The sequence below is a fragment of the Galleria mellonella genome, unplaced genomic scaffold (assembly GCF_026898425.1).
Source record: "Galleria mellonella isolate WM207_F2 unplaced genomic scaffold, CSIRO_AGI_GalMel_v1 utg184, whole genome shotgun sequence".
NCBI classification, from domain to species: Eukaryota; Metazoa; Arthropoda; class Insecta; order Lepidoptera; family Pyralidae; genus Galleria; species Galleria mellonella.
Genome location: NW_026442025.1, coordinates 12,782,413 through 12,803,943, shown reverse-complemented (window position 1 = coordinate 12,803,943; position 21,531 = coordinate 12,782,413). Strand labels below are relative to the sequence as shown.

At 34.2% G+C, this 21,531-nt stretch overlaps 1 protein-coding gene across 4 annotated transcripts in view; it reads left to right on the top strand.

Moving 5' to 3' along the window:
- Window positions 1–21,531, top strand: part of LOC113511992 (cytokine-like nuclear factor N-PAC) — a 79,875-nt gene that overhangs the window by 51,412 nt on the left and 6,932 nt on the right. For 3 of the 4 annotated variants that reach the window (XM_052893963.1, XM_052893961.1, XM_052893960.1), the window contains exons 8-11: window positions 13,283–13,393; window positions 16,205–16,348; window positions 17,118–17,244; window positions 20,694–20,873. In XM_052893963.1, the coding sequence (XP_052749923.1) occupies window positions 13,283–13,393; window positions 16,205–16,348; window positions 17,118–17,244; window positions 20,694–20,873 (562 nt within the window). The remainder of the gene's footprint in view (window positions 1–13,282; window positions 13,394–16,204; window positions 16,349–17,117; window positions 17,245–20,693; window positions 20,874–21,531) is intronic. The other variant, XM_052893962.1, reaches the window with a different exon arrangement.

Genomic DNA, 21,531 nt, shown 5'->3' with positions numbered 1-21,531 from the left:
GAGATAGAGAGTTCTTAAGAAAATAATAAGTACAATGGAAATATTCCTTTTATGGGGTAATCATAGAAGGGATTTTTTCCACTCGATCTTTGAATTATTATAAATTATTCAGAAATATTCAAAATTGTTTCAAAAATTGGGAGCTAATTTCAATTCTGGCTCTTTATAATACAGAGAAGTACAAGGGTTTGTGAAGATTTTTATAGGAATTAGGTATTAACGAATTTCGCGTGAGCGAAGCCATGAGAATACGTATAATAATAAATCTATGTACTGTATACTGTTCTAAGGCTCGAATTTCATTACACCAATAAGTTACAGTATTTTCAAATCTGTGTCTCACGTGTGTGTCGTGAAGTGAACGATCACGCGACCATTGCCAAAACGCCCACACTTCACCGACACGACGTGGGTTTCCAACCTACTAGTATATTATTACTTATTTAACTATAAATGCTCCACGTTATGGCAATCGATACATACGATTATATTTTTTCACATTTAATGTTTTCTCAAATATTTTAATACTACTTGTAGCTTATTGCTCGCTATTCGTCGATTTAAGAAGTAGGAAAACCAATGATATAGATCACGTATGACATATTAATGTAAAATAATACATCACATTTTAAGTTAGATCTTCAGGAACACAATTGCGAAAACGCATTCAAGTTTAGTGTAGTTTTTGTTTAGTTTTTGCGTGATCCTGGAACAAACATATGTATAGACAAACAAATGAAATTAGTAAAAATATTTTATCCTCTTTTTTTGCAAATTTTTTTTTGCATCTACAAACATCGTCTAGTTACAATTTTTTTTATGCAACTTAGAATGGCAAACAAGCTGACGGCCCACCTGATGAAAAGTGGTAACCATCGCCTATAGACATGAGCAGTACCATGGACATGTGTTGCCATTCCTGAGGACTCGGTTGTTATTCCTCTGTACTTTGTAAATTCACAATTCTTCAAACCGATTAGATTAGTAAGATTGTGAACTGTGTTATAAGGTACAAATTATAATATATATATTATAATATAGGTAAGGTAAATAGTGAATTTTAAATGAATTAACTAAGTTATTTTTATGCAATCTAAAATGGCCGACTAGCTGACGGCCCACCTGATGGAAAGTGGTAACCGTCGCCTACAAACATGAGCAGTACCATAGACAAAACAGAGTATACTGTATATATATATATAGTTTGCTGCTGGTATAGGTAATGTAAACAATATTTTTATAGGTATAATTTACATATACGTGTTCGGTCACAAAGTAGTAATATTTGGACTTTGTACCTCATAATTTTCATAATTGTTATCTACTAAATATTTCCGTTAGGATTTTTGTATTTTTTTTTTGATGGATGAAAATGGCGGACGCTGGCGGAGCACCAGTGAAGGGTGATAGATGAGAATGAAAACAGGCCAGTTAGCCCATCATGATGAATTCATCAGGAATTAACCATGATATTTTCCAGGGGGAACCGCGAAGAGGTCGACCTGGTTGGGTATATTGCTAGCAATGGGATTCTCAGTCTCCATTACTAACAGTCCCTTTCCCCCTGGATTTTTGTATTAGATACTATCTCACTTTTGTAAACAGTTATATTAGGATTTACTCGTATGTAGCCCTTAACATATTTATATAACATTTTTACAATGTCCATCTACTCGCAAGTAATGTAACTCGTGTATGTAAGTTCTTGTATAATGCTTGCATTGACGCAAGTCACTCGCTAATGATTCTGCAGATAATCTGAGAATCTGCAGATAATCTGAGAATCTGCAGATAATAATAAAATAATCGATTGCTTGGGTACCTCTGTCCAATTCGTGTTTCAACCGTAAAGCAGTTGTGTTTGCATAGCTGTGTTTCCGTTTGAAGGGTGGGATATGGCGTCAAATTACTGGGTACAGAGGAATAACACCTGAGTCCTCAGGAATGGCAATGCATGGGGGGTATCATGGGCGAAACAGTATACTCTGTTATGTCCATGGTACTGCACATCTCTATAGGCGACGGTTATCACTGTCCATCAGGTGGACCGTCAGCTTGTTTGCCGTTCTAAGTTGTATAAAAAAAAATAAAAGATAAACGACCTATTTGTTCCATAGCGACCGATAATATCGGAATCCAATGTGATCAATTTTAATTGACAAATTGCTGTTACCTAAGAGCAGGTTTTTGCGTGCGATATTTGAGAGTGATTCCAGGAATGGGCCCGTAGGATTATTGCCAAGATCGAAGAGTAAATTGTTACTAGTCTCATCAGCTTCGGGGAAAAATCTCCAGAGTAAATACACAATTAACATGTTCAATTATCAACAGTAATTGAAGGCCAGCATGCTTTTGGCATGTTAGAAGGTTTAAAATCTTTTAAAGTAACAATAAATCTTCAAAATGTTTCTAAACTAGTTCTGCAGTTGTTACTCAATTTTATAAAAATAGGTTTTATATATTGGTTGTTTTGTATCGTTCTGCTTGTTATTGATCCAACAAAATTATTTGTGCAATTTTGACAGTGTTGGATTACTGTCGAGTTGCTTTGTTTGCCTTTTTTTTTGCTTACATTGACGTCGATGTGCCTGCGGTGTGGCGGGCTAATACAAACGTTACGCAATACTATGATTAACATTTATAATCACAATGGTGGAAATTTAACGTCTTTTATATGTACACAGACAATTCTCAAACTTCAATCTAAAAGAAGTATCTAATACTAAATTAAAATTGTTAAAATAATGGTTACTTGATAATGCGGCGGTAGTCACTTACTATCAGGTGAGCCGCATGCTCGTTTGCCCCCTGCGTTGTAAAAAAAAATGCTTTTCACGATTTGAATGAATTCTTTGATTCTTGACATTTTTTTTTTTATAGTTACATTATAAATAATTTAATGAATATTTAATATAATCATGAGTATATTGTAATTGTGGCCACGTGTGCATTTATTAATGTTGATTGTTGTATCTTATTCTATTCTGGACTTTATTGTATAAATATTTATTGAATAAATGAATGTTATGTAATTGTATTGTATGCCCGACGTATGTGTGGGTAGCGTGTGTAAATTTCCTTCAAGACCTAATGAACATATTACGAATTGTTGTAATGTTACAGCTTACAATAAACATTTATTCTATTCTATTCTCCTCTAATTACTTAGCAGTTATAAAATTCCATTAAGGTGTCTTCACTCTGTACGGGTCTCTTTCCAAAAGAGCAGGACGTTAGCCTACTGAAGGCTATTTCAATATAATTAATGAAAATACAAACAAATTAATCAAGTGACCCGTCCATTAACGGTCTGTTGATGATCAATAATAGTTGAAATAAAAAAATATCTATTAATTAATTGAATGTTTCTATTTATTTCTAAACTCATTTCATACTGAAACATTGACATTATATTAATTGTTGATTTTATTAATGAATTTTATTAATTAATAAAAGGGTGAAAATTTTAAGTTGTGTGTATTTTTCAATGCTAAGTCAGAATAAAATAAAAATAAAAAAATTTGTCAAAAAAATAAAATAAAACATATTTTGGGGTGGGTCACTTTTATCATTGAGGGGTTTGAAAAATGTTTTTTCGATTCTCAGACTTACCTAATATGCACATAAAATGTTATAAGAATGAGTAAAGCCGTTTCGGAGGAGTTTGGTAACAAACCGCGATACGAGAATTGTATATATTAGATTAGTTTACCTTTTTATTCGATTATATTGAAAGAAAATATATAGTCACGTGGCCAAGCTTAATGTAAGGAGGTTTTACAGCGTGTTTATCTTCGCATGCACTAGTGCATTGTCTTTTGTTTTCCGATTAGGGACGAAAAGGAATGGCAACACATTGTATACTCCAAACTTAGGTATACTCACTCCGTCACTGACAACTAATTAATCGATGACGTCTGTCATTTTGAAACCTCTTATTTATAAATGTTAAAAGTCTTTTCTGTTTCTAATTGACTAATGTGTTTTTTTTTCTAGTGGTATATAAATTATTTGTGTATTTCTAGTGTCGAATGAGCGTTCCATACTTTTGGATGTCGTAGTTCATCCACCTGTCCAGTATAAATTGTGGCTGTCTGTGGAATGATGCCAACAATTCTGTGTATGAGTGAACGTCCCCAGGTCGTCTCCTATATTAATTTTGTGCGTCATTACTCGACTTCCATATTCAAGAGGCGGTCGCAATATTTCGTAGACACGATGGACGCTTTTCTGAATTAATTATACAGCCAGTCTAGTTGAGCTTCGTGTTTTGTATTTAGGTTGTCGCGTCTTCGTTTGTTTATTGCGGTCTATTCATTGCTTTGTTCGCTAGGGAGTTACCTTTTGCATTATTTTTTACGATGTTAAATGGTAAAACTAGTTGACTCGTATTGTCTAGTGATTTTATTATTATGTCAGTCATTAACTGTTGGCTGTTGAACATAGGCCTCCCCCTTGGGGGTTAGCCAGTAGTTGCTACGCTTGGCAGGCGGGTTGGTAATCGTAGTTAGGCTTTAGTAATGCTTTAAGAGAGCTGCTGCTGTCCATCCCTCAACTATTAAGTTTCCTTAGTCGACTCTTACGACACCCACGGGAAATTAAGGGGTGGCCCATTCTATGCCGGGCTACCTACACAGCAAAAAGTAGTAATTGTGAATAAATAATAGTAGCATCACATACTTTTGCATTTTTTTTTTCATATGGGGTGAAATGTTATATATACTTTGACCTCCCCTCGTAAGAAAAGTAGTAACAGTGGCCTATAAATACGAGTAGTATATTAGAATAAGTTGTGACGCCCTTGACACTGATGCTTTGCTATCCCTGAAGGTTATTGTGTTGTGACTTTATACTATAACCACCTACTGGTTGTTAGAGTATAGGTTTTTTATGTAATGTATGATAATGGAATGACACATGGAATGCACACCTGCAATGCCGCTGGTGTTGTGGGTGATCATGGGCGGCGGTAGTCACTTACCATCAGGTGAGCCGCATGCTCGTTTGCCCCCTGTGTTGTAAAAAAAAAACGTTCGCCGGCGGGCCACCGGTGAGTGATGACAGGTGAGAATGAAAAACAAGTCAGTTAGCCCATCGTAATGAATATACCTGGAATACAGCACGATGGTTTCCAGGGGTTGAGGGGGCGAGTGGAGGTCGACATGAGAGAGTATATTTCTAGTAATAGGATTGGTAAACCGTATTACTTAAAATCCCTTCCCCGCTGTTAGAGTATAAGGTACTAAACCTCACCTATCCAAATGTTTCGAATTCACATACTATTAACTTATTACAAAAAATTTATTCATTACCAAAAGGATAGCGATCGAAGAAATTAAAAAAGTGGGGTATTTTTTATTTGCTGGTTCAATTATATTTTATAGTACAATGCTCTAGATATTGTCGCCCTTGTCCCATGAAACACGCGTTTATAACCAAAGTTCAAGGCGGAACGACTGTGTAGGCGGGCTCTGATACTAGTTATAATGCAAGACAGCAAGACATTTCCTATTACTTTATTTAAAATGCTATTATGTAATTAGATTTTATAACGTTCGTAGCAATTTCCTCGAGGGACGTTGAGGAAATTGTGAGTGCTCAGTCGAAATTCTTAAAGTATGTTGTGACGAAAATTCTTGACATTTTTTAATATTATTTAACAAAGCGCATCCAATTGATTGAATAAGTTAGTATGGGAGACTCAAAATTTTTTGTGAATTGTCATTCTCTACTTATAATTACTTGCGGTAAAATGTCAGTTTACCTGCCAGAACGACCCCATAAAGGTGTCCCCTGATGATATCAAAGTCACTCATTCTCGTCATTTATATGCTATCTTTAATTGATTTTATAATGAGTACTTTATTTTCAAACTAGTCTCTACTTGCGCCTTCGTTCGCGTGACAAGGATAGAAAATGGCTTCTTCTCTGTCCCAAATAGTTCGTGTATGCCAAATTTTGTGACAATTGTTTTTGAGCTGTTAATGCATCAAGTTATAAAAAACAAATGCACTTTCACATTTATAATATTGTAAGTAAGGATGTTAGAAATATAATAAGAAATGAAGCGGTTTATTGTAAAATTGACTTCAAGTTTGGAGTAGCCGTTGGTGTTCATTTACAAATATGTTTTAAAATGGGAACGGCAGGTGCGCGTGCGCACTCAAACGGTCACGGTTAGGTTGTTCACGGGCTCCAGGTAGGGTTTCTGTTTTGGAATTTATAATGTTCAATGGTATTGTCATAGAACAATATTTTTTTATTGTATTTACTGAGAGCGGAGAGGTGGTTTTTACTAAGAGACGAGGGACCTACGGATGAGTTCTATAAACCCGGAAGTATTATACTTATTTAACAATAGTAGAAGTAAATCATATACAAATTTAACATACAGTGTTAAATTAAAGTCATAAGCATTCTAAGCAAAGTTCTACCAGTGAAATAGAAAATATTTTTTTTTACAATGACGCATGGATTCGGTGGAGGTCACAACCTCACTTTTGACAAAACCTCCTTTTTGAACTTCCCGTACTAAATTAATATTGGGCTTCCAGCAGGAAGTTTTAATTTTTTTGCCTTTTCAACCAACATAAAAAAAAAAGAGGCATTTTATTCGGTTGTATTTTTTTATGTTTGCTACTTCCGTTAGTTACAGGGCAATTAAGATTTTTTTTATCTTAAAAGATAAAATTTTAAAGATTTAAAAAAATCGGCTCAGTACTTTTGGTTTTTAAATTAAACTGGTTTTGCCACAATTGCAGTTGATTACTATTTTCAAACCAACTGTCTTGCAGTGTATGCAGAGAAAAAAATACAGGGGCTTGTTATTTCCACCCATGTCTCTTTAGGAATAACAGTTTCGTTTTCTTAAAAGGATCCCAATTGATTTTGAATTCAGCCTGTATACCATATATACCAAAATTAACCTATATATATTGTTTCAAGGATTTACGTTATAGTAGTGTTAGTGGCCGAAATAGCCAGCGTTTTTAGAAGTGTAACAGATTTGTTCAATGATTTATACTTATCAGACTGCTACACTATATAGAGGAGACTTGTGTTGTGTTATTATTATTACATCTTATCTTAATATGACGTTTATCAATATTTATGCAAGATAATATGATTACTAGCAGCGAGTTCGACCGCTTAGATAAACACGTGCAAGTATAGCTCGCTCGTTGATTTTCGCGTTTCATAATATTTATATAGGATTTTAATAAGTTTTCTATTTTTAATGCACATATTTTGTACGTTAAAACTAAAATTATTAGACAATAAAATAACAAAATACATTTACTATTTGGTTTAATTTATATTTTAGACGATCTCAAAATAATACTCGGTACGATTTAAGTGCATCTTATCGTTGGATCAATAAGGAATCAATCAAATTTAGAATTACTTGCCAAATGTTGATAAAAGTTGATAAAGAAAAGATTGTGTTTAATTTCCAGAACATTTAGGATCTATTTTAGTGTAATGAAAATGTCTGAGAATAGAAAAGTGTTCAAATAAGTAAAGAGTTCTGAAATATCTATTTTGAAAAATAGTTAAATTCTTAGAGTACTATTTAGAACTGCTTATGTTGAATTTGAATTGTACTTTATGGCTAAGCTAAACAATGTTTTAATACTTATGTATTTGCTCCTATTTCCGCTCTAGTATGACGTAAGAGGCGACTAAAGGAAACAAACAAAGCCACAATACATCATCGGGAGAAAAGCAAGAACTCAATATAAATTCTTCGCAGCGTAGCGTAGTAATAGTAGGGGTAGAGACCCGTGCCAAGCAGTGGGATATTGATGTTTTGTTAAGGTTAGACAAATTAAAAAAAAAAAAATGTAATCTTTGTTTTTACTAATAGTTACGTAATAATTCCAGTAACTATCTTACTATATCTCGTCAACAACTTGTTACTTTAACAGTAACCGTTTATAACAATTGATATGTCTGTAGTAAATAAGAACAAATGTACGATCCGATTATCATTCAGAAGCAAGTTGTAATTATGTTCTGTAACATTGTATATCGTAATCTGACAATATTTAATAACATAGATAAACTGTGGACAATGTGAAAGAGGGCACTTAAAAATATTTGACTATTTAGATAAATAGATTCTTCGTGTAATCATGAATAAATAAACATATTTACAAGCGTCGTGTAAAAGCTAGTATTTTGTATGTAGTTGCTTCATTTCCATGAGCCTAATATAACGTTAACGATCAACATGTCTGTGCGAAAGGCACCATCTGTGTCACCTTCAGCGGGCCTTGAAAATGTGTATTTTAGTCTTTCAAGTTTATGTCGAAATATGTCTAGAAACCTTGAAAAAATCCATTAGTCATAGTGCTTTAATCTTTTCACGATATACTCAAACATTGTAAACTTATACTTTTCCTTTACTGGGGTAGTCGGAAAAGTAAAATCAATTTTTAACATGGTTGACCAATTATTGAAATCATAAGTACATTTTTGTTATAATTTAATATTTATACTATAAGTGAATGTACAAAGTATATAAATAAATAGATAGTCTACAATTTTAAATAGCGAACCTATAATCATCAAATCTTAAATCAGGCCAAATCTTAGAGAAATCTGTTTAAAATGTTACAAAGGACAGTAATCTTAGAATGACCGAACTCTGTTTATCAGTTTGATTTTAGATTTGCGATCGAAACTTAATATTATGTACAGCAATAACAGAGTATCTTTCTTATATTAAACCTGTTCTCAGTGTAATAGAACTAGATCAATGATTATTGCAGTTCGATGCGATACATATATGTATTTGTGCCAAATGAGATATTGTCTACCTATATACGTTCACGTTTTATTGATTTAACGTACCACTCGCCCAATATTGATTTGAATATTTCAAGTGGCAAAGTTACCGCGCAAACTTCAATATTTGCTGTCCACTTGTTATAAATGACTGATGAATTTAGACCACGTACGGTTACTACGACACAGTGAATTGCAAGGTATTGTTTGTTTGCACATGGTTTTGGAATTTGGAGTCGATTGTCATCAGTTGCACATGACAAGTGCTTGTTTTTCATCGTTGTGGCATAAAAAAGTTCAACCACTCAGTTCCGTTATTCAAATATTTTTTGTACGCACTGTTTATTTTCTCTAGTTTGCGATGGGGTTCAGAATTTCAGTCTTTAAATCATACTACGTCCATGATAAATAAGGATTATGATTTATTTCATATACTATCTAATCCGTCAAATGTTGTTTACCGCCTTATTAGTTACTTTTATTGAAATAAAATATGTCAGGTTGAAGAAAACAATACATTGTATATTTACAAAACTGCATTAAAATCTGTCGACAGGTTTTGGGAATTAGTATAAAGATAATATGACTAAAAAAATTAATTTTGTTTTCTATTTTCACCTTTAATATGGGTATGATATATTAGGTATCGTACCATACATTTTTATTATTAAACTAGCTGACCCCGTAAACGTTGTTTTACCACTTATTGCGAAATATAAAAATCGCGATTAAAATACAGGGGTTGATCGTAAAACGATGAAAATTTAAAGTTGTATGTATTTTTCAATGCTAAATCATATTTAAATAAAATTAAAAACATTGTCAAAAAAATAAAAAAAAAAATTTTAGGGGTGGGTCACCCTTATCATTGAGGGGTATAAAAAATAGATGTTGGCCGATTCTCAGACCTACCGAATATGCACACAAAATTTTATGAAAATCGGTAAAGCCGTTTAGGAGGAGTTTGGTAACAAACACCGTGACACTAGAATTTTATATATTAGATATAATACACAGTTTTTTGAAAAGGATATAAAAAAGTACTTGTGTTTCTGCTGTAGCTGAAGTTTAGTGGAGTAAAAATAAACTACTGCATAATGAACTCTTCTTTGATCACGGAAATTGGTACAAAATTTTATAACACGGTCGTCATGACAGACAAACAAAGTTCAGCACGTACTGTTCTTAAAACTATTTTTAAATTCACTGCATTTACTTTTTGGCATACAATAACGTTTTAAATCTATATATAACAGTGTCTCTATAAGATTTTTTACAAAAGGATCTCATCTCTATAAGTTCTTTTTAGATTTTGAATAAAAAAAAAAGGTATTTATAATATGGATCTACATTATGCAAATAGTATGTTAAGACTTAAAATACTACTACTCGTATTTCAATTCTGATTTGTCGAGGATTTACTTTAAAATATTTATAATAATAATTTATTTATTTGCTCGAAATGTGGTAATAATAATGGTCTTAATTATAATAGATCTACACATTTCGCCTTATCTAAAGGCATGCAAATTTAGTATTATAATTTAGTAGTAGGATCAATCCATAAATATTGGCAGCCGCACACATACTAATGGTAGCAGACTAAACAAATACAAATACAAACTGAACAAAAACAAATACATAACAAGTCAATAATATAACAAATGTCATACAAATGAATTACACATTTACATACATACATTTAATTTTTTAAAAAGTCATTTATTGAATAAAAATTGCATTCCAGTAACCATTTTTTTAACCGCAATTTAAAGTGACTTACTGGTAGTTCTCTTATTGATTTTGGTATTTTATTATATATTTTAATAGTCATTATATCATACAACAAGTAATCCAATATATTTTTTACTCTACAGCTAGTAATGTAATTCTCATTTTTATGATCATTATGTTTCATTAGCCCTTGTTCTACAATCTCCAAACCGTCAGAGCGTGGCACATTGTTTCATGGTTTTCTTCCAGCTTTGATACGTAAACCTTGCGAGCGGTTAATGACATCTTTATTGCCAGTGTAATAAGGTTCATAGACCGTTGGGTATGGGTCGTGTATTAGCTGATATTACGTAGTGTTATGGGCGTATATGTGGGTCGCGATATTTCGCAGCGTGGGTGGTTTCCTATCGAAACTATTCATCAGTATAGTGTATGAATGCAATCATTGCTCCTATTGGTTTATTAGTCAAATTGATTATACAATATTAGTATTTTTTCTTTAACTCAATTCAATAAAATTCAATTATTTAGTTTTATCGATCGTGGCGATCTAATCAAGTAGATTAACCGTTTCCTTCGTTCGACATTAATTCATTATTCGAATTTCTTATGGAAATTTAACTCTTTAGTATTCTTTACTATATTAATTTATACTTCGATGGAAAATTTCATTTCCTACGCTCATTTGTTTCTCGTGCTAATCAGTCAGTCAGGTTTTTTATATATCTACGCGTTAGGTACGATTAGATTGTTAAAATGACTATTATTATGTTCAGTATGTAAAAGTAAGTTTTTTTTTATACAACTTAGAATGGCAAACAAGCTGACGGCCCAACCTGGTGGAAAGTGGTAACCGTCGTCTATAGACATGAGCAGTACCATGCACATAACAGAGTATACTATTTCGCCCATGATACCCCCATGCGTTGACATTCCTGAGGACTCAGGTGTTATTCCTCTTTACCCTGTAAATTCACTGCAATATCCCACCCTTCAAACTACTTCAAAGTACTTTTTACTCTAAGATTTATGACATGAAATTGTATGTACTCGTATGCACTAGTTTCTAAAGTGACGAAAGTGCGTTATGTCGCGCCAACATCTGTGCAAACATAATTGACCTTCGTTGACACCGACTATGATTGTCGCAAAATAAAAGCGCACGTAGGTATGTTAGCGATCTTATAAACGTGTTTGATCTTTTGACGAGATCCATAAACATGACGCTATTTTGATTGAGAACAAGCTCTCCGACAAGATCATCGATGTTAAACACGAGAATAATAGCTACAAACAACCTGTCATTAGTTTTATCTACTTCTAGTAGTTCAATCTTAAACTATGTAATAGAAATTTATAGATTTTTCTAGTGTCTTGGCAACTAAGTTTCAGTTTAGTTTTATCCATAGATATGCTCATGGGTTGGATCTTAAAGTATATAATATGAACTTATTTTAATATATTTTCTAGTACCTTGGCAATATAGTTTCAGTTTATTATTAAATCTAGTTTACTGAATGTAATGTAATATCTAGATAGATACGTAGGTAATTTGAAACATTCCGTTTTCGCAACCGATCCGTTCTCAACATTGACAGTCCACCTATTTTTAGAAGTGATTTGAGTGGTAGTTAATTTACCGAAATAGCAAGTCATTATCGATCTTTTGATCATTCTAGAGTACCTAGGTATTATAGTAATGCTCTTATTATGTTTATTAATTCCATTCATTCAGCAGTCCATGCATTGTAAATGTACTAGTATTGTTTTTACAAGAATTATTTCTTAAAATCATTAGACTAACGTTATAATCACTATTTTGTTCTACTATCAATTGACATGTAGCACTGAGTTACAAGTATCAAAATGTAAATTTAATCCACAATTATAATTACCTATTTAGATAAGCAAGTATTCTACAAATAACATTAATTTCGATACTGGCTCTGTTATTTAGAGTTGTTCATTTTAAAGTAGTAAACATTTTTAATTATGCTGGTAAAGGAAGTAACGCGTGTTGTGAAATATCGTATATGGCAAGTCCTACAAGGTTTTCGAATGAATGGTGCGGCATTGTGTGCGTGTTAGCAAAAAAGCCGTTATCAAAATGGCGGTGCTCACTTGGGCCGCCATTGCGGCGCGCGGTCGTTGACGCGGCTGGCTAGACGTAGTCGTGGCGCGTCCTATTGATTCATGTGGCTTCATACGTACGGCGACCTCTTACTGTAATCTCAAATAACTGGGTTTTAGTGTAGTGATTATAGATGGCGTTCTTCTGTATATTTGCTTTTCACGTGTTACTTTTTCTTAGCCACAAATGTTATGATAGGTCAATAGATGTAGTGTTTTAGGCCCTATTTGTGATTGTTGAGTATGATATATAAATAGTTTCTTCAATAATTTTTGTTAGACATTGTTTTTATGGTAAACTCTTATAAGAAACGGTCTAGTTCCTTATAGCAGTCTGTGGAGTAGGTCACGTTCATGCATAACATCATGATGTTTATAATCTTACATTAGTTCGTATCAATATTTATTATAGGTAATTATATTTTTATATAGGCTTAGAGTAGGTCTAAGTACCATCCCGTATTCTTGAAATATTTTTCATGACAAGTATTGACATTAACATTTTGCTGTTCCAATTACGGTTTTTCATTGAAATTTTCAAACCTTGGTTAACAATGGTACCTATATTACCTCGTCTAGAAGTTTTAGCTTTACTGTAATAAATCACGTTTATTTTCATTGTTCGCAGTGTAAAGACTTCGAGAAAGTCGGCGCCACCATCGCCGTTACACCGTGCGATGTCGTCGAGGAGTCGGACATCACGTTCTCCTGCGTCGCTGATCCGCAAGCGGCCAAAGAGGTGAAGTGATCTTTAATAATATGATAATAAAGTCTACATTGCTAATATTAATATAATGATCTTATGGGTTTGGTATTTTATGTGTAACTTAGAATGGTAAATAAGTTGCCCAACTAATTTGTTGGTTAAATTGGTAATTGCCTAAAGACATGTCCAACGTAATGGCATTGCTCACGGTATCCCTTTTTTTTTATACAACTTAGAATGACAAACAAGCTGATGGCCCACCTGATGGAAAGTGGTAACCGTCGCCTATAGACATGAGCAGTACCATGGACATAACAGAGTATACTGTTTCGCCCATGATACCCCCTATGTGTTGGCATTCCTAAGGACTCAGGTGTTATTCCTCTGTACCTAATAAATTCACGCCATATCCCACCCTTCAAACCGAAACACAGCCATGCAAACACAACTGCTTCACGGTTGAAACACGAATGGGACAGAGGTACCCAAGCAATCGACTTTTGTACAGAGTCTTCCTCTGGTAAATGTCATGCCTGTGGCTTAATGTGTCACATTCACTCATTATTCATTTTATTTACTAGCATTGTCGATAAGTATTTCGTTTTCATAATACCATTAGCAGTTTTTATATAAATCTTTAAATCTGAAGTTACCGATCCGTTAAATACGTTATCTAAGTTTACCATTGTTAACTGACAATAGATATCATTGCGTACATCTCAAACTAATTCTTTAAATTTAACTCATCCGTATCCAATTGGGAATTAAAAGCGTTCTACCAGTTGTTTTTATTATGTAATTTATTTTAAGATTTCAGCGTTTGAATAGAGACGATCGCAGTTAAAGTAGCTCAGACAACTAACATGAAATGCTTTGTGCTCTCTTATAGTTGCCTATACAATTTTAGGTTTAGTCCAATAAAAGAGTAAGTTTGGATTTGTAATTGCAATTTCACAAATTTGGTTTTATATAAACACTGCTTTTTACTCGCGACACTGTGACCATGGTATGACCAGGTTGCCTGTAAGAGATTGCCTTTAGCGATAAGGCCGCCTTTTGTATATGCACATTCTGTATAAATACTCCTTGTATACATCTCTACTGTGCGCAATAAAGAGTTTATTATTATTATGTTGATTGATGATAACTTAAGTTCTCTATCCTAATAGTAAATATATACTAAATTTCATGACGATTGGGTGAACCGTAAAGGCCCCAGGAGTAACAAACAAACTAGCTTTGATATTCTTAATATTAATAAAAAAAAAAAAAAAAAGATTAATGAATGATTTGATTTACTTGTTTGATGGAATTTAGAATAGTGCTAATGAAACATGCACCTAGCATGTTATATTACGTTCCTAAAGGTGGCCATGGTATCTGTATTTACCAGGTTTTTTTGATTAAGTTTTAATTTAATTTATTTTACATGTGGTTAATGCATAAGGACGATGTTTTAGTCAATTTGTTTATTTTAAATAATAGGCTTAAAGATACCAAATCTAAGTTCCAATGACAAGTCTATAACCTCAACCCTTTCTTTGGTGGAATATGATGCATAATGTTAAAAAAAAAAAATAACGAAATCTTTTGAATGAAAATAGGATAACACTGTATATCAGTGTGTTGGATCTACATAATATGCGTAAACAAGGCACCAGTAAAGGTCAGCGGTCATTCGACGAGGGCATTAGGATATTAACTGATCCACGATTGACCTTTTATGATGGCCTTTAGGGAATGTTAAAATTAATTGACTCCATGTAAAAATCAAAGCGTAAACAAGCCGAATTGCAATCAATTTGAGTACAAATTTTGTGTTTTGGTGCTTTGATGTTCTAGTTTGTACATTTCACTCGTATTGAATGTTTTTATGTTAAAATAATTTCTATGCGTGCTCTGTTTGGATCTTAAAATGTCTTGAGCAATACATTCCGTATTAAATCAAATGTAACATATAAGTGTAATTGTGTCTCTTCTAATTGTTAGAGAAAGGCTTGTTATATAATTATATAATCAATCAGCATGGTTTCTAAATTATTATTACATCCACCGTTAACTGTCCACTGCTGAACATAAGCCTTCCCCATAAGGGACGTGTTGCCCCAGTAGTTTCCACGATTGGCAACCGCAGTTAGACATTGGTGGTGTTTTAACAAAGACGCTAATGCGCATCGCTCGATTATTAAGTTCCCTTAATCGGCTCTTACGACAGCCACGGGATAGGAAGGGGTGGCCCATTCTATGCTTGGAGCATAAGGCATAAGGCGATTGCTAAATATAATAAGTTTTTTTTTATTCAAGTAAACTTAATTACAAAGCATATACATATATATAGTTTACACTGAAGTATCTTTTTTTTTTAGTTTTTTTTTATACAACTTAGAATGGCAAACAAGCTGACGGCCCACTTGATGGAAAGTGGTAACTGTCGCCTATAGACATGATGAAATGCCTGTATCCAGTAAATTCACGCCATATCCCACCCTTCAAACCGAAACACAGCCATGCAAACGCAACTGCTTCACGATTGAAACACGAATGGGACAGAGGTACCCAAGCAATCGACTTTTGTACAAAGTCTCCCTTTGGCAAAATATGATCTCTTTCTTATAGTATCTTTGAGGAAAGTCTTTTGTTTTACTGGTAGAATTCTTCTTTAAAAGGATGTCAATCATTTCGGTATTATCTTGTTATATATATATATATATATATATATATATATATTTTTTTTTTTTTTTTTAAATGACCTAAATATAAATTTTAATCCGAACTTTTGACTTCACTTAAGCTTTCTTCTAACTGAACTTTGATATATTTATTTAGGATAATTAATTTTTGTAGATGGTATTCGGCAACTGTGGAGTCCTACACTGTCCGTCGTTGGAGTCGAAGGGCTACGTGGAGATGACGTCCATAGATGCGGACACGTCCCACGATATTGTCGAAGCCATCAGTGGAAAGGGCGGCAGATATTTGGAAGCGCAGGTAACTTTGATTTATTTATTTATACTTTTGCACACATTAGAATTATGTCTACAGGGCGGACTTAATGCCTGGTGGCATTCTCTACCAGTTAGTCAACCGTTACGCTAAACAGAGAGAGCAAATGGCGATGCATAAATTTTACAAAGCAATTTGTAAATTAAATAAACATTTTGCAAGACAACAACAATTGAATGTATAACATGGCAAAGGTCTTTATTTCCAGAAGATCGTGGGTTTGATCCGTGCACAATACAATAAATGTATTTCAAAGCTTTTATGTAGCACATGTATATATTTATAAAAAAAAATGCATTTTGAATGTCTAATAATTTTTGTTTTTTTAATACAATTATGGTGACAAACATGCATACGGCCCGTCTGATGTTAACGCCTGTGATCGAGTGATTTATAGTATAAGATTGCAATCTTTATCTGTTGTTTGTGTTCTTTTATTCTATATGTTGTATGACGTAAATAAAGTTATGTCAGCCGCTAATTGTCCATTGCCTTCCTCATAAGGGAGGTTTTGACAGTAGTTGCCACGTTTGGCGGACGGGTTGGCAACTACATTTAGTCTTTGGTGATGTTTTACATCAAAGTTTTAAATAAAGCATGCTTCTTTTAAATTTACTCTTAATTAATTAATTAATTTTTTTTTTAATCATTTAGTCATTCATTCAAAGATCCAGACATGAAAACTAATAATCTGTGATAATGTGTCCGGTTGACTATCAAAATGCAATTTAAATGTTTCCGTATTCTCCCTCAGATCCAAGGCTCAAAGACTCAGGCGGAGGAGGGCACGCTGATCATCCTGGCGGCCGGTGACCGCTCGCTGTTCGACGATTGCCAGTCGTGCTTCAAGGCGATGAGCAAGAACTCATTTTACCTTGGTAGTAGTCAGCTTCTCCGGTTGCGAGCGCGAGGAACCTTGGACGTTGACACTTGTCACCGCTGCACCGCTTGCGCTCAGCGCTGCGTTCTAGATATTATAACGCTTGCTCAAACATATCTCTACTTCCCGACACATATAATCTGTTGTCCTTCAAAATTAGAGTGAATAGACATTTGAATTCGTCTGCTATATCTTAGACCGCGTCATCACTTAACATTAGGCGGGACTGTGGTCATACGTGCTTAAATTTTTATTAAAAAAAATATGTATACGTTTTTATGCGGTACATTAATTAATATACAATTTTAGTATTTGCAGTAATATATTATATATTTAATATTATACCAGCCGTTAACTGTTCACTGACCACTGCTAAACGTCTTTCTTTGGGGTTTGCCAAGCTTGGGAAGTGAGCCAAGCTTAACAGTCGCAGTTAGGATTTGGACATGTTTTAAGAAAACTGCTGCTTATCCCATGACCATTATATATATATATATATATATATATATATATATATATATATATATATATATATATATATATATATATATATATAAATATTGACATTTGAAATTCTGCCTAAAACAATTCAATTTCTCATAAATATTTTCGGTTTTTGTTATTTTATATAAAATGAGAACATGAAAATTTATTTCTATTTTTATGTTCCATTTATAGTTGAGAGCTTTCTTTAAGTGTTACATTATTTTATATTTTTATATATCTATAATTTTATTAAATTCATGTACTGTTTAACTTTTAAAAGTACCACTCTTTTTTTTTTATTTTATCCAAGTTAATATTTACTTATCTTCTTAGTATTTTTCATTAGTTGCGCTTAGTAGTTTTTTAGCGCTATGATGTAAGCATAAGCCTAGCCAGATACTTGTTTGGACTAATTTGGGAAAATGTGGCGGTACCTTCTCTCAATTGGTTATTTATTTTTTCAGTTTATTTGTTGTTCCGTATTTATTAATAAAACAACCACATCTTACTTGATACAAACCTCAAATCCACCTATTATAATAATATAAATGTTCATTTTTGTTTTTTTTTGTTCATTCAATTTAAGTTCTAATTTTAATTTTGTTATTTTTTTTTTATTATTTTCTAAGTGTCAACTGTCAAATCCGAGCGTTTAAAAATAGCATGCAAACGGTTTATTTCTGTTTATGTCCTCGTAAAGTAACCTCATATCTTATACATTGGAGATTAAATCCATCGCCTTTCATTATCATTTATCGTAATATTCGATTAGTGTCGCTGGGGTCATCAGTTCTTTCATATTTAAATTCATTCAATATTTACTTACAAGTAAGTTTTGAATGGATTTTAATAGACAAAATTCATTCATTTGTTTTCTTTGCTTTTATTGGTATAAAATTAACAGCCGCTGTCATATTTTATGTCAAAATCTGAAAGTTGCACACTCTAATTGAAAGCCTATATTGGGAAATGATTACACAGTTGTTATTTTTTGACAAAATCTAAAAAAAAAGTTTTTGGAATCTCCAACCTTAATTAGTTCATATCATCATCATATCATCATCATCAGCCGTTAATTGTCCACTGTTGAGCATAGGTCTCTTGCTATTCGGGGGTTTTGCTAGTAGTTGCCACGTTTGGCAAACGGATTGGCAATCACACTTAGACTTTGGTAGTTTAAAAGGGACGCTGCTGATGTTTAACCCTTCTTTGCATAATGGTGGAAATTTCCATCATAACATTGAATGCCCACAAATTATATAAAACAACAAGTTCACTTTAAGTCGATCGTGTCTGGATATCGTTTTAATGTCCATTGCAGAAAAAAAAAAACAAAACATAGCTGTAAAATTTATTTTTTTAACCATTTTTTCCTTTGATGGTCTACATGAATTATACCACCTTGATTTATTTAATCAATAAAAAAAATCATGCAAAGGAGGGTTTTTTTTATGAATGAAAATAGTATGGTAACCCCGCTTGCGCTAACGGGATACGCTGGCGGAACACCAGTGAAGGGTGATAGATGAGAATGAAAACAGGCCAGTTGGCCCATCATGATGAATTCATCAGGAGTTAACCATGATAGTTGAAAAACACCCACGGGAAAAAAAGGAAAACCATGATAGTTTCCAGGGGGAACCGCGAGGTGGTCGACTTGGTCGGGTATATTACTAGCAATGGGATTCTCAGTCTCCATTACTAACAATCCCTTTCCCCCCTATGCAAAGAAGGGTTAAAACGTTCATAACAGTTTAGTAATAAACAATTGTAGTTATATTCTTGTCAAATTAAAGTCGATGTTTAGTATGTAACTACAATTTTATTATTATATAAAGGATAGATGCATCGTGACGTTACGGTTGCGTTGCATCATCATGTTGCATGTTGCACGTTGCACCGCGAAATGTAATCAATATCCATTTTTTATTAAACTGATGTTAAATAAAGACTATCGGGAGTTATACCAGTGGGAGACTTTGTACCAAAGTCGTTTGCTTGTTTGCACTTCTGTCCCATTCGTGTTTCTACCGTGAAGCAGTTGTGTTTGCATGGCTGTGTTTCGGTTTGAAGGGTGGGATGTGGCAGTGAATTTACAGAGTATAGAGGAATAACACCTGAGTCCTCGGGAATGGCAACGCATGGGGGTATCATGGACGAAACAGTATACTCTGTTATGTCCATGGTACTGCTCATGTCTATAGGCGACGGTTACCACTTTCCATCAGGTGGGCCGTCAGCTTGTTTGCCATTTTAAGTTGCATAAAAAAATACTGTAAACAATATGATTTAGCTCGAGTAGTTACCGGAATATATAGAAGCCCTTATACTTGAGTTGTTCATCGCCTACTTTGAATCGTGTTTATGAATAAGGGTTCATATCGACTCCGAAACTAATCGGTTAACCACGAAGTTATTTTATTGAACTAGGTGTTATTTTGTGGAAGTTTGTATCACTAGTAAGTCGATTAGAATTATTTTGCCTGAAGATGCCTCGTTTAGAAACGAAACACGTGTTGCAACATGTGTGTGGACTGGGTAGCGGTCGGAGACTGATGACTAATGTGGAAGGTCGTAGAACTACTAATAATAATAGTAGTAAATCGTCATAATTCTAATCGACTAATCCGAAGTTATTACGTGAATATAGCAGATATGATTTTATTGTTGTTGAATTATAACTATTGCGAATTATACTTTATTGTATTTATTTATGTCAATAGGAGCCCTTATTCAGGAGTGCGGTTCACGGTTGTGTTACGAGCAGCACTACGCGACCAGCGCACCTACTAAATTGATTTTAGAATTATGTATTTAAAAAAATACACTTTAAAAGTTCGCGTTAAAGTATAGCAAGAGTCTCTTGTATATCTGCCTTAACTATTGAGAGCAGCGGATCGTAATCGTAGTTTAAACATTCGAATGCGTAACGTGTATACGATTGGTGGCGTGCGGTGTGCGCAGGCGACATCGGCAACGCGTCGAAGATGAACTCTGTGCTGTCGGTGGTGGGCGGCGTGGCGCTGGCGGCGCTGGCGGAGGGGCTGGCGCTGGCGGACCGCGCGGGGCTGAGCCAGGCCGACCTGCTCGACGTGCTCGCGCTCACGCCGCTCGCCTCGCCGCACCTCATACTCAAGGGCCGCGGTCGGTGTCGCGCGCACGCACGCACGCGCACGCACACGCACACACACGCACACACGCACACACACACACACACACACACACACACACACACACACACACACACACACACACACACACACACACACACACACACACACACACACACACACACACACACACACACACACACACACACACACACACACACGCACACGCACACACACACACACACACACACACACACACACACACACACACACACACACACACACACACACACACACACACACACACACACACACACGCACCACTGACACACACAACAAGTTGGCAAACTCGAAATAGATATCCATGTCGCGATGCTAACGGGTTTCACTTGGCCATCATTTTATTTTATACAGAAATATTTTTTAATAAAATATTAATGAATTTATAAACTGGCAACAATGAGAGATGTAGATGAGGATGAAGTTATGTGGTCCATTGTGATGAATTCTCTTGGAATTAACTAGTGTGAAGATTGACTTGATGGTAGTATAATGTAACAATGAAGCCTTTAGGATCCATTATTAACAATTTCTTCTCTCCCTTTGTATTATTTAGACTTAGACTCAGTCCCATTCTTATTTCTGCTTTAATTGTACTCCCATGATTGTGTTTCGATTGAAAAGACCAGAGA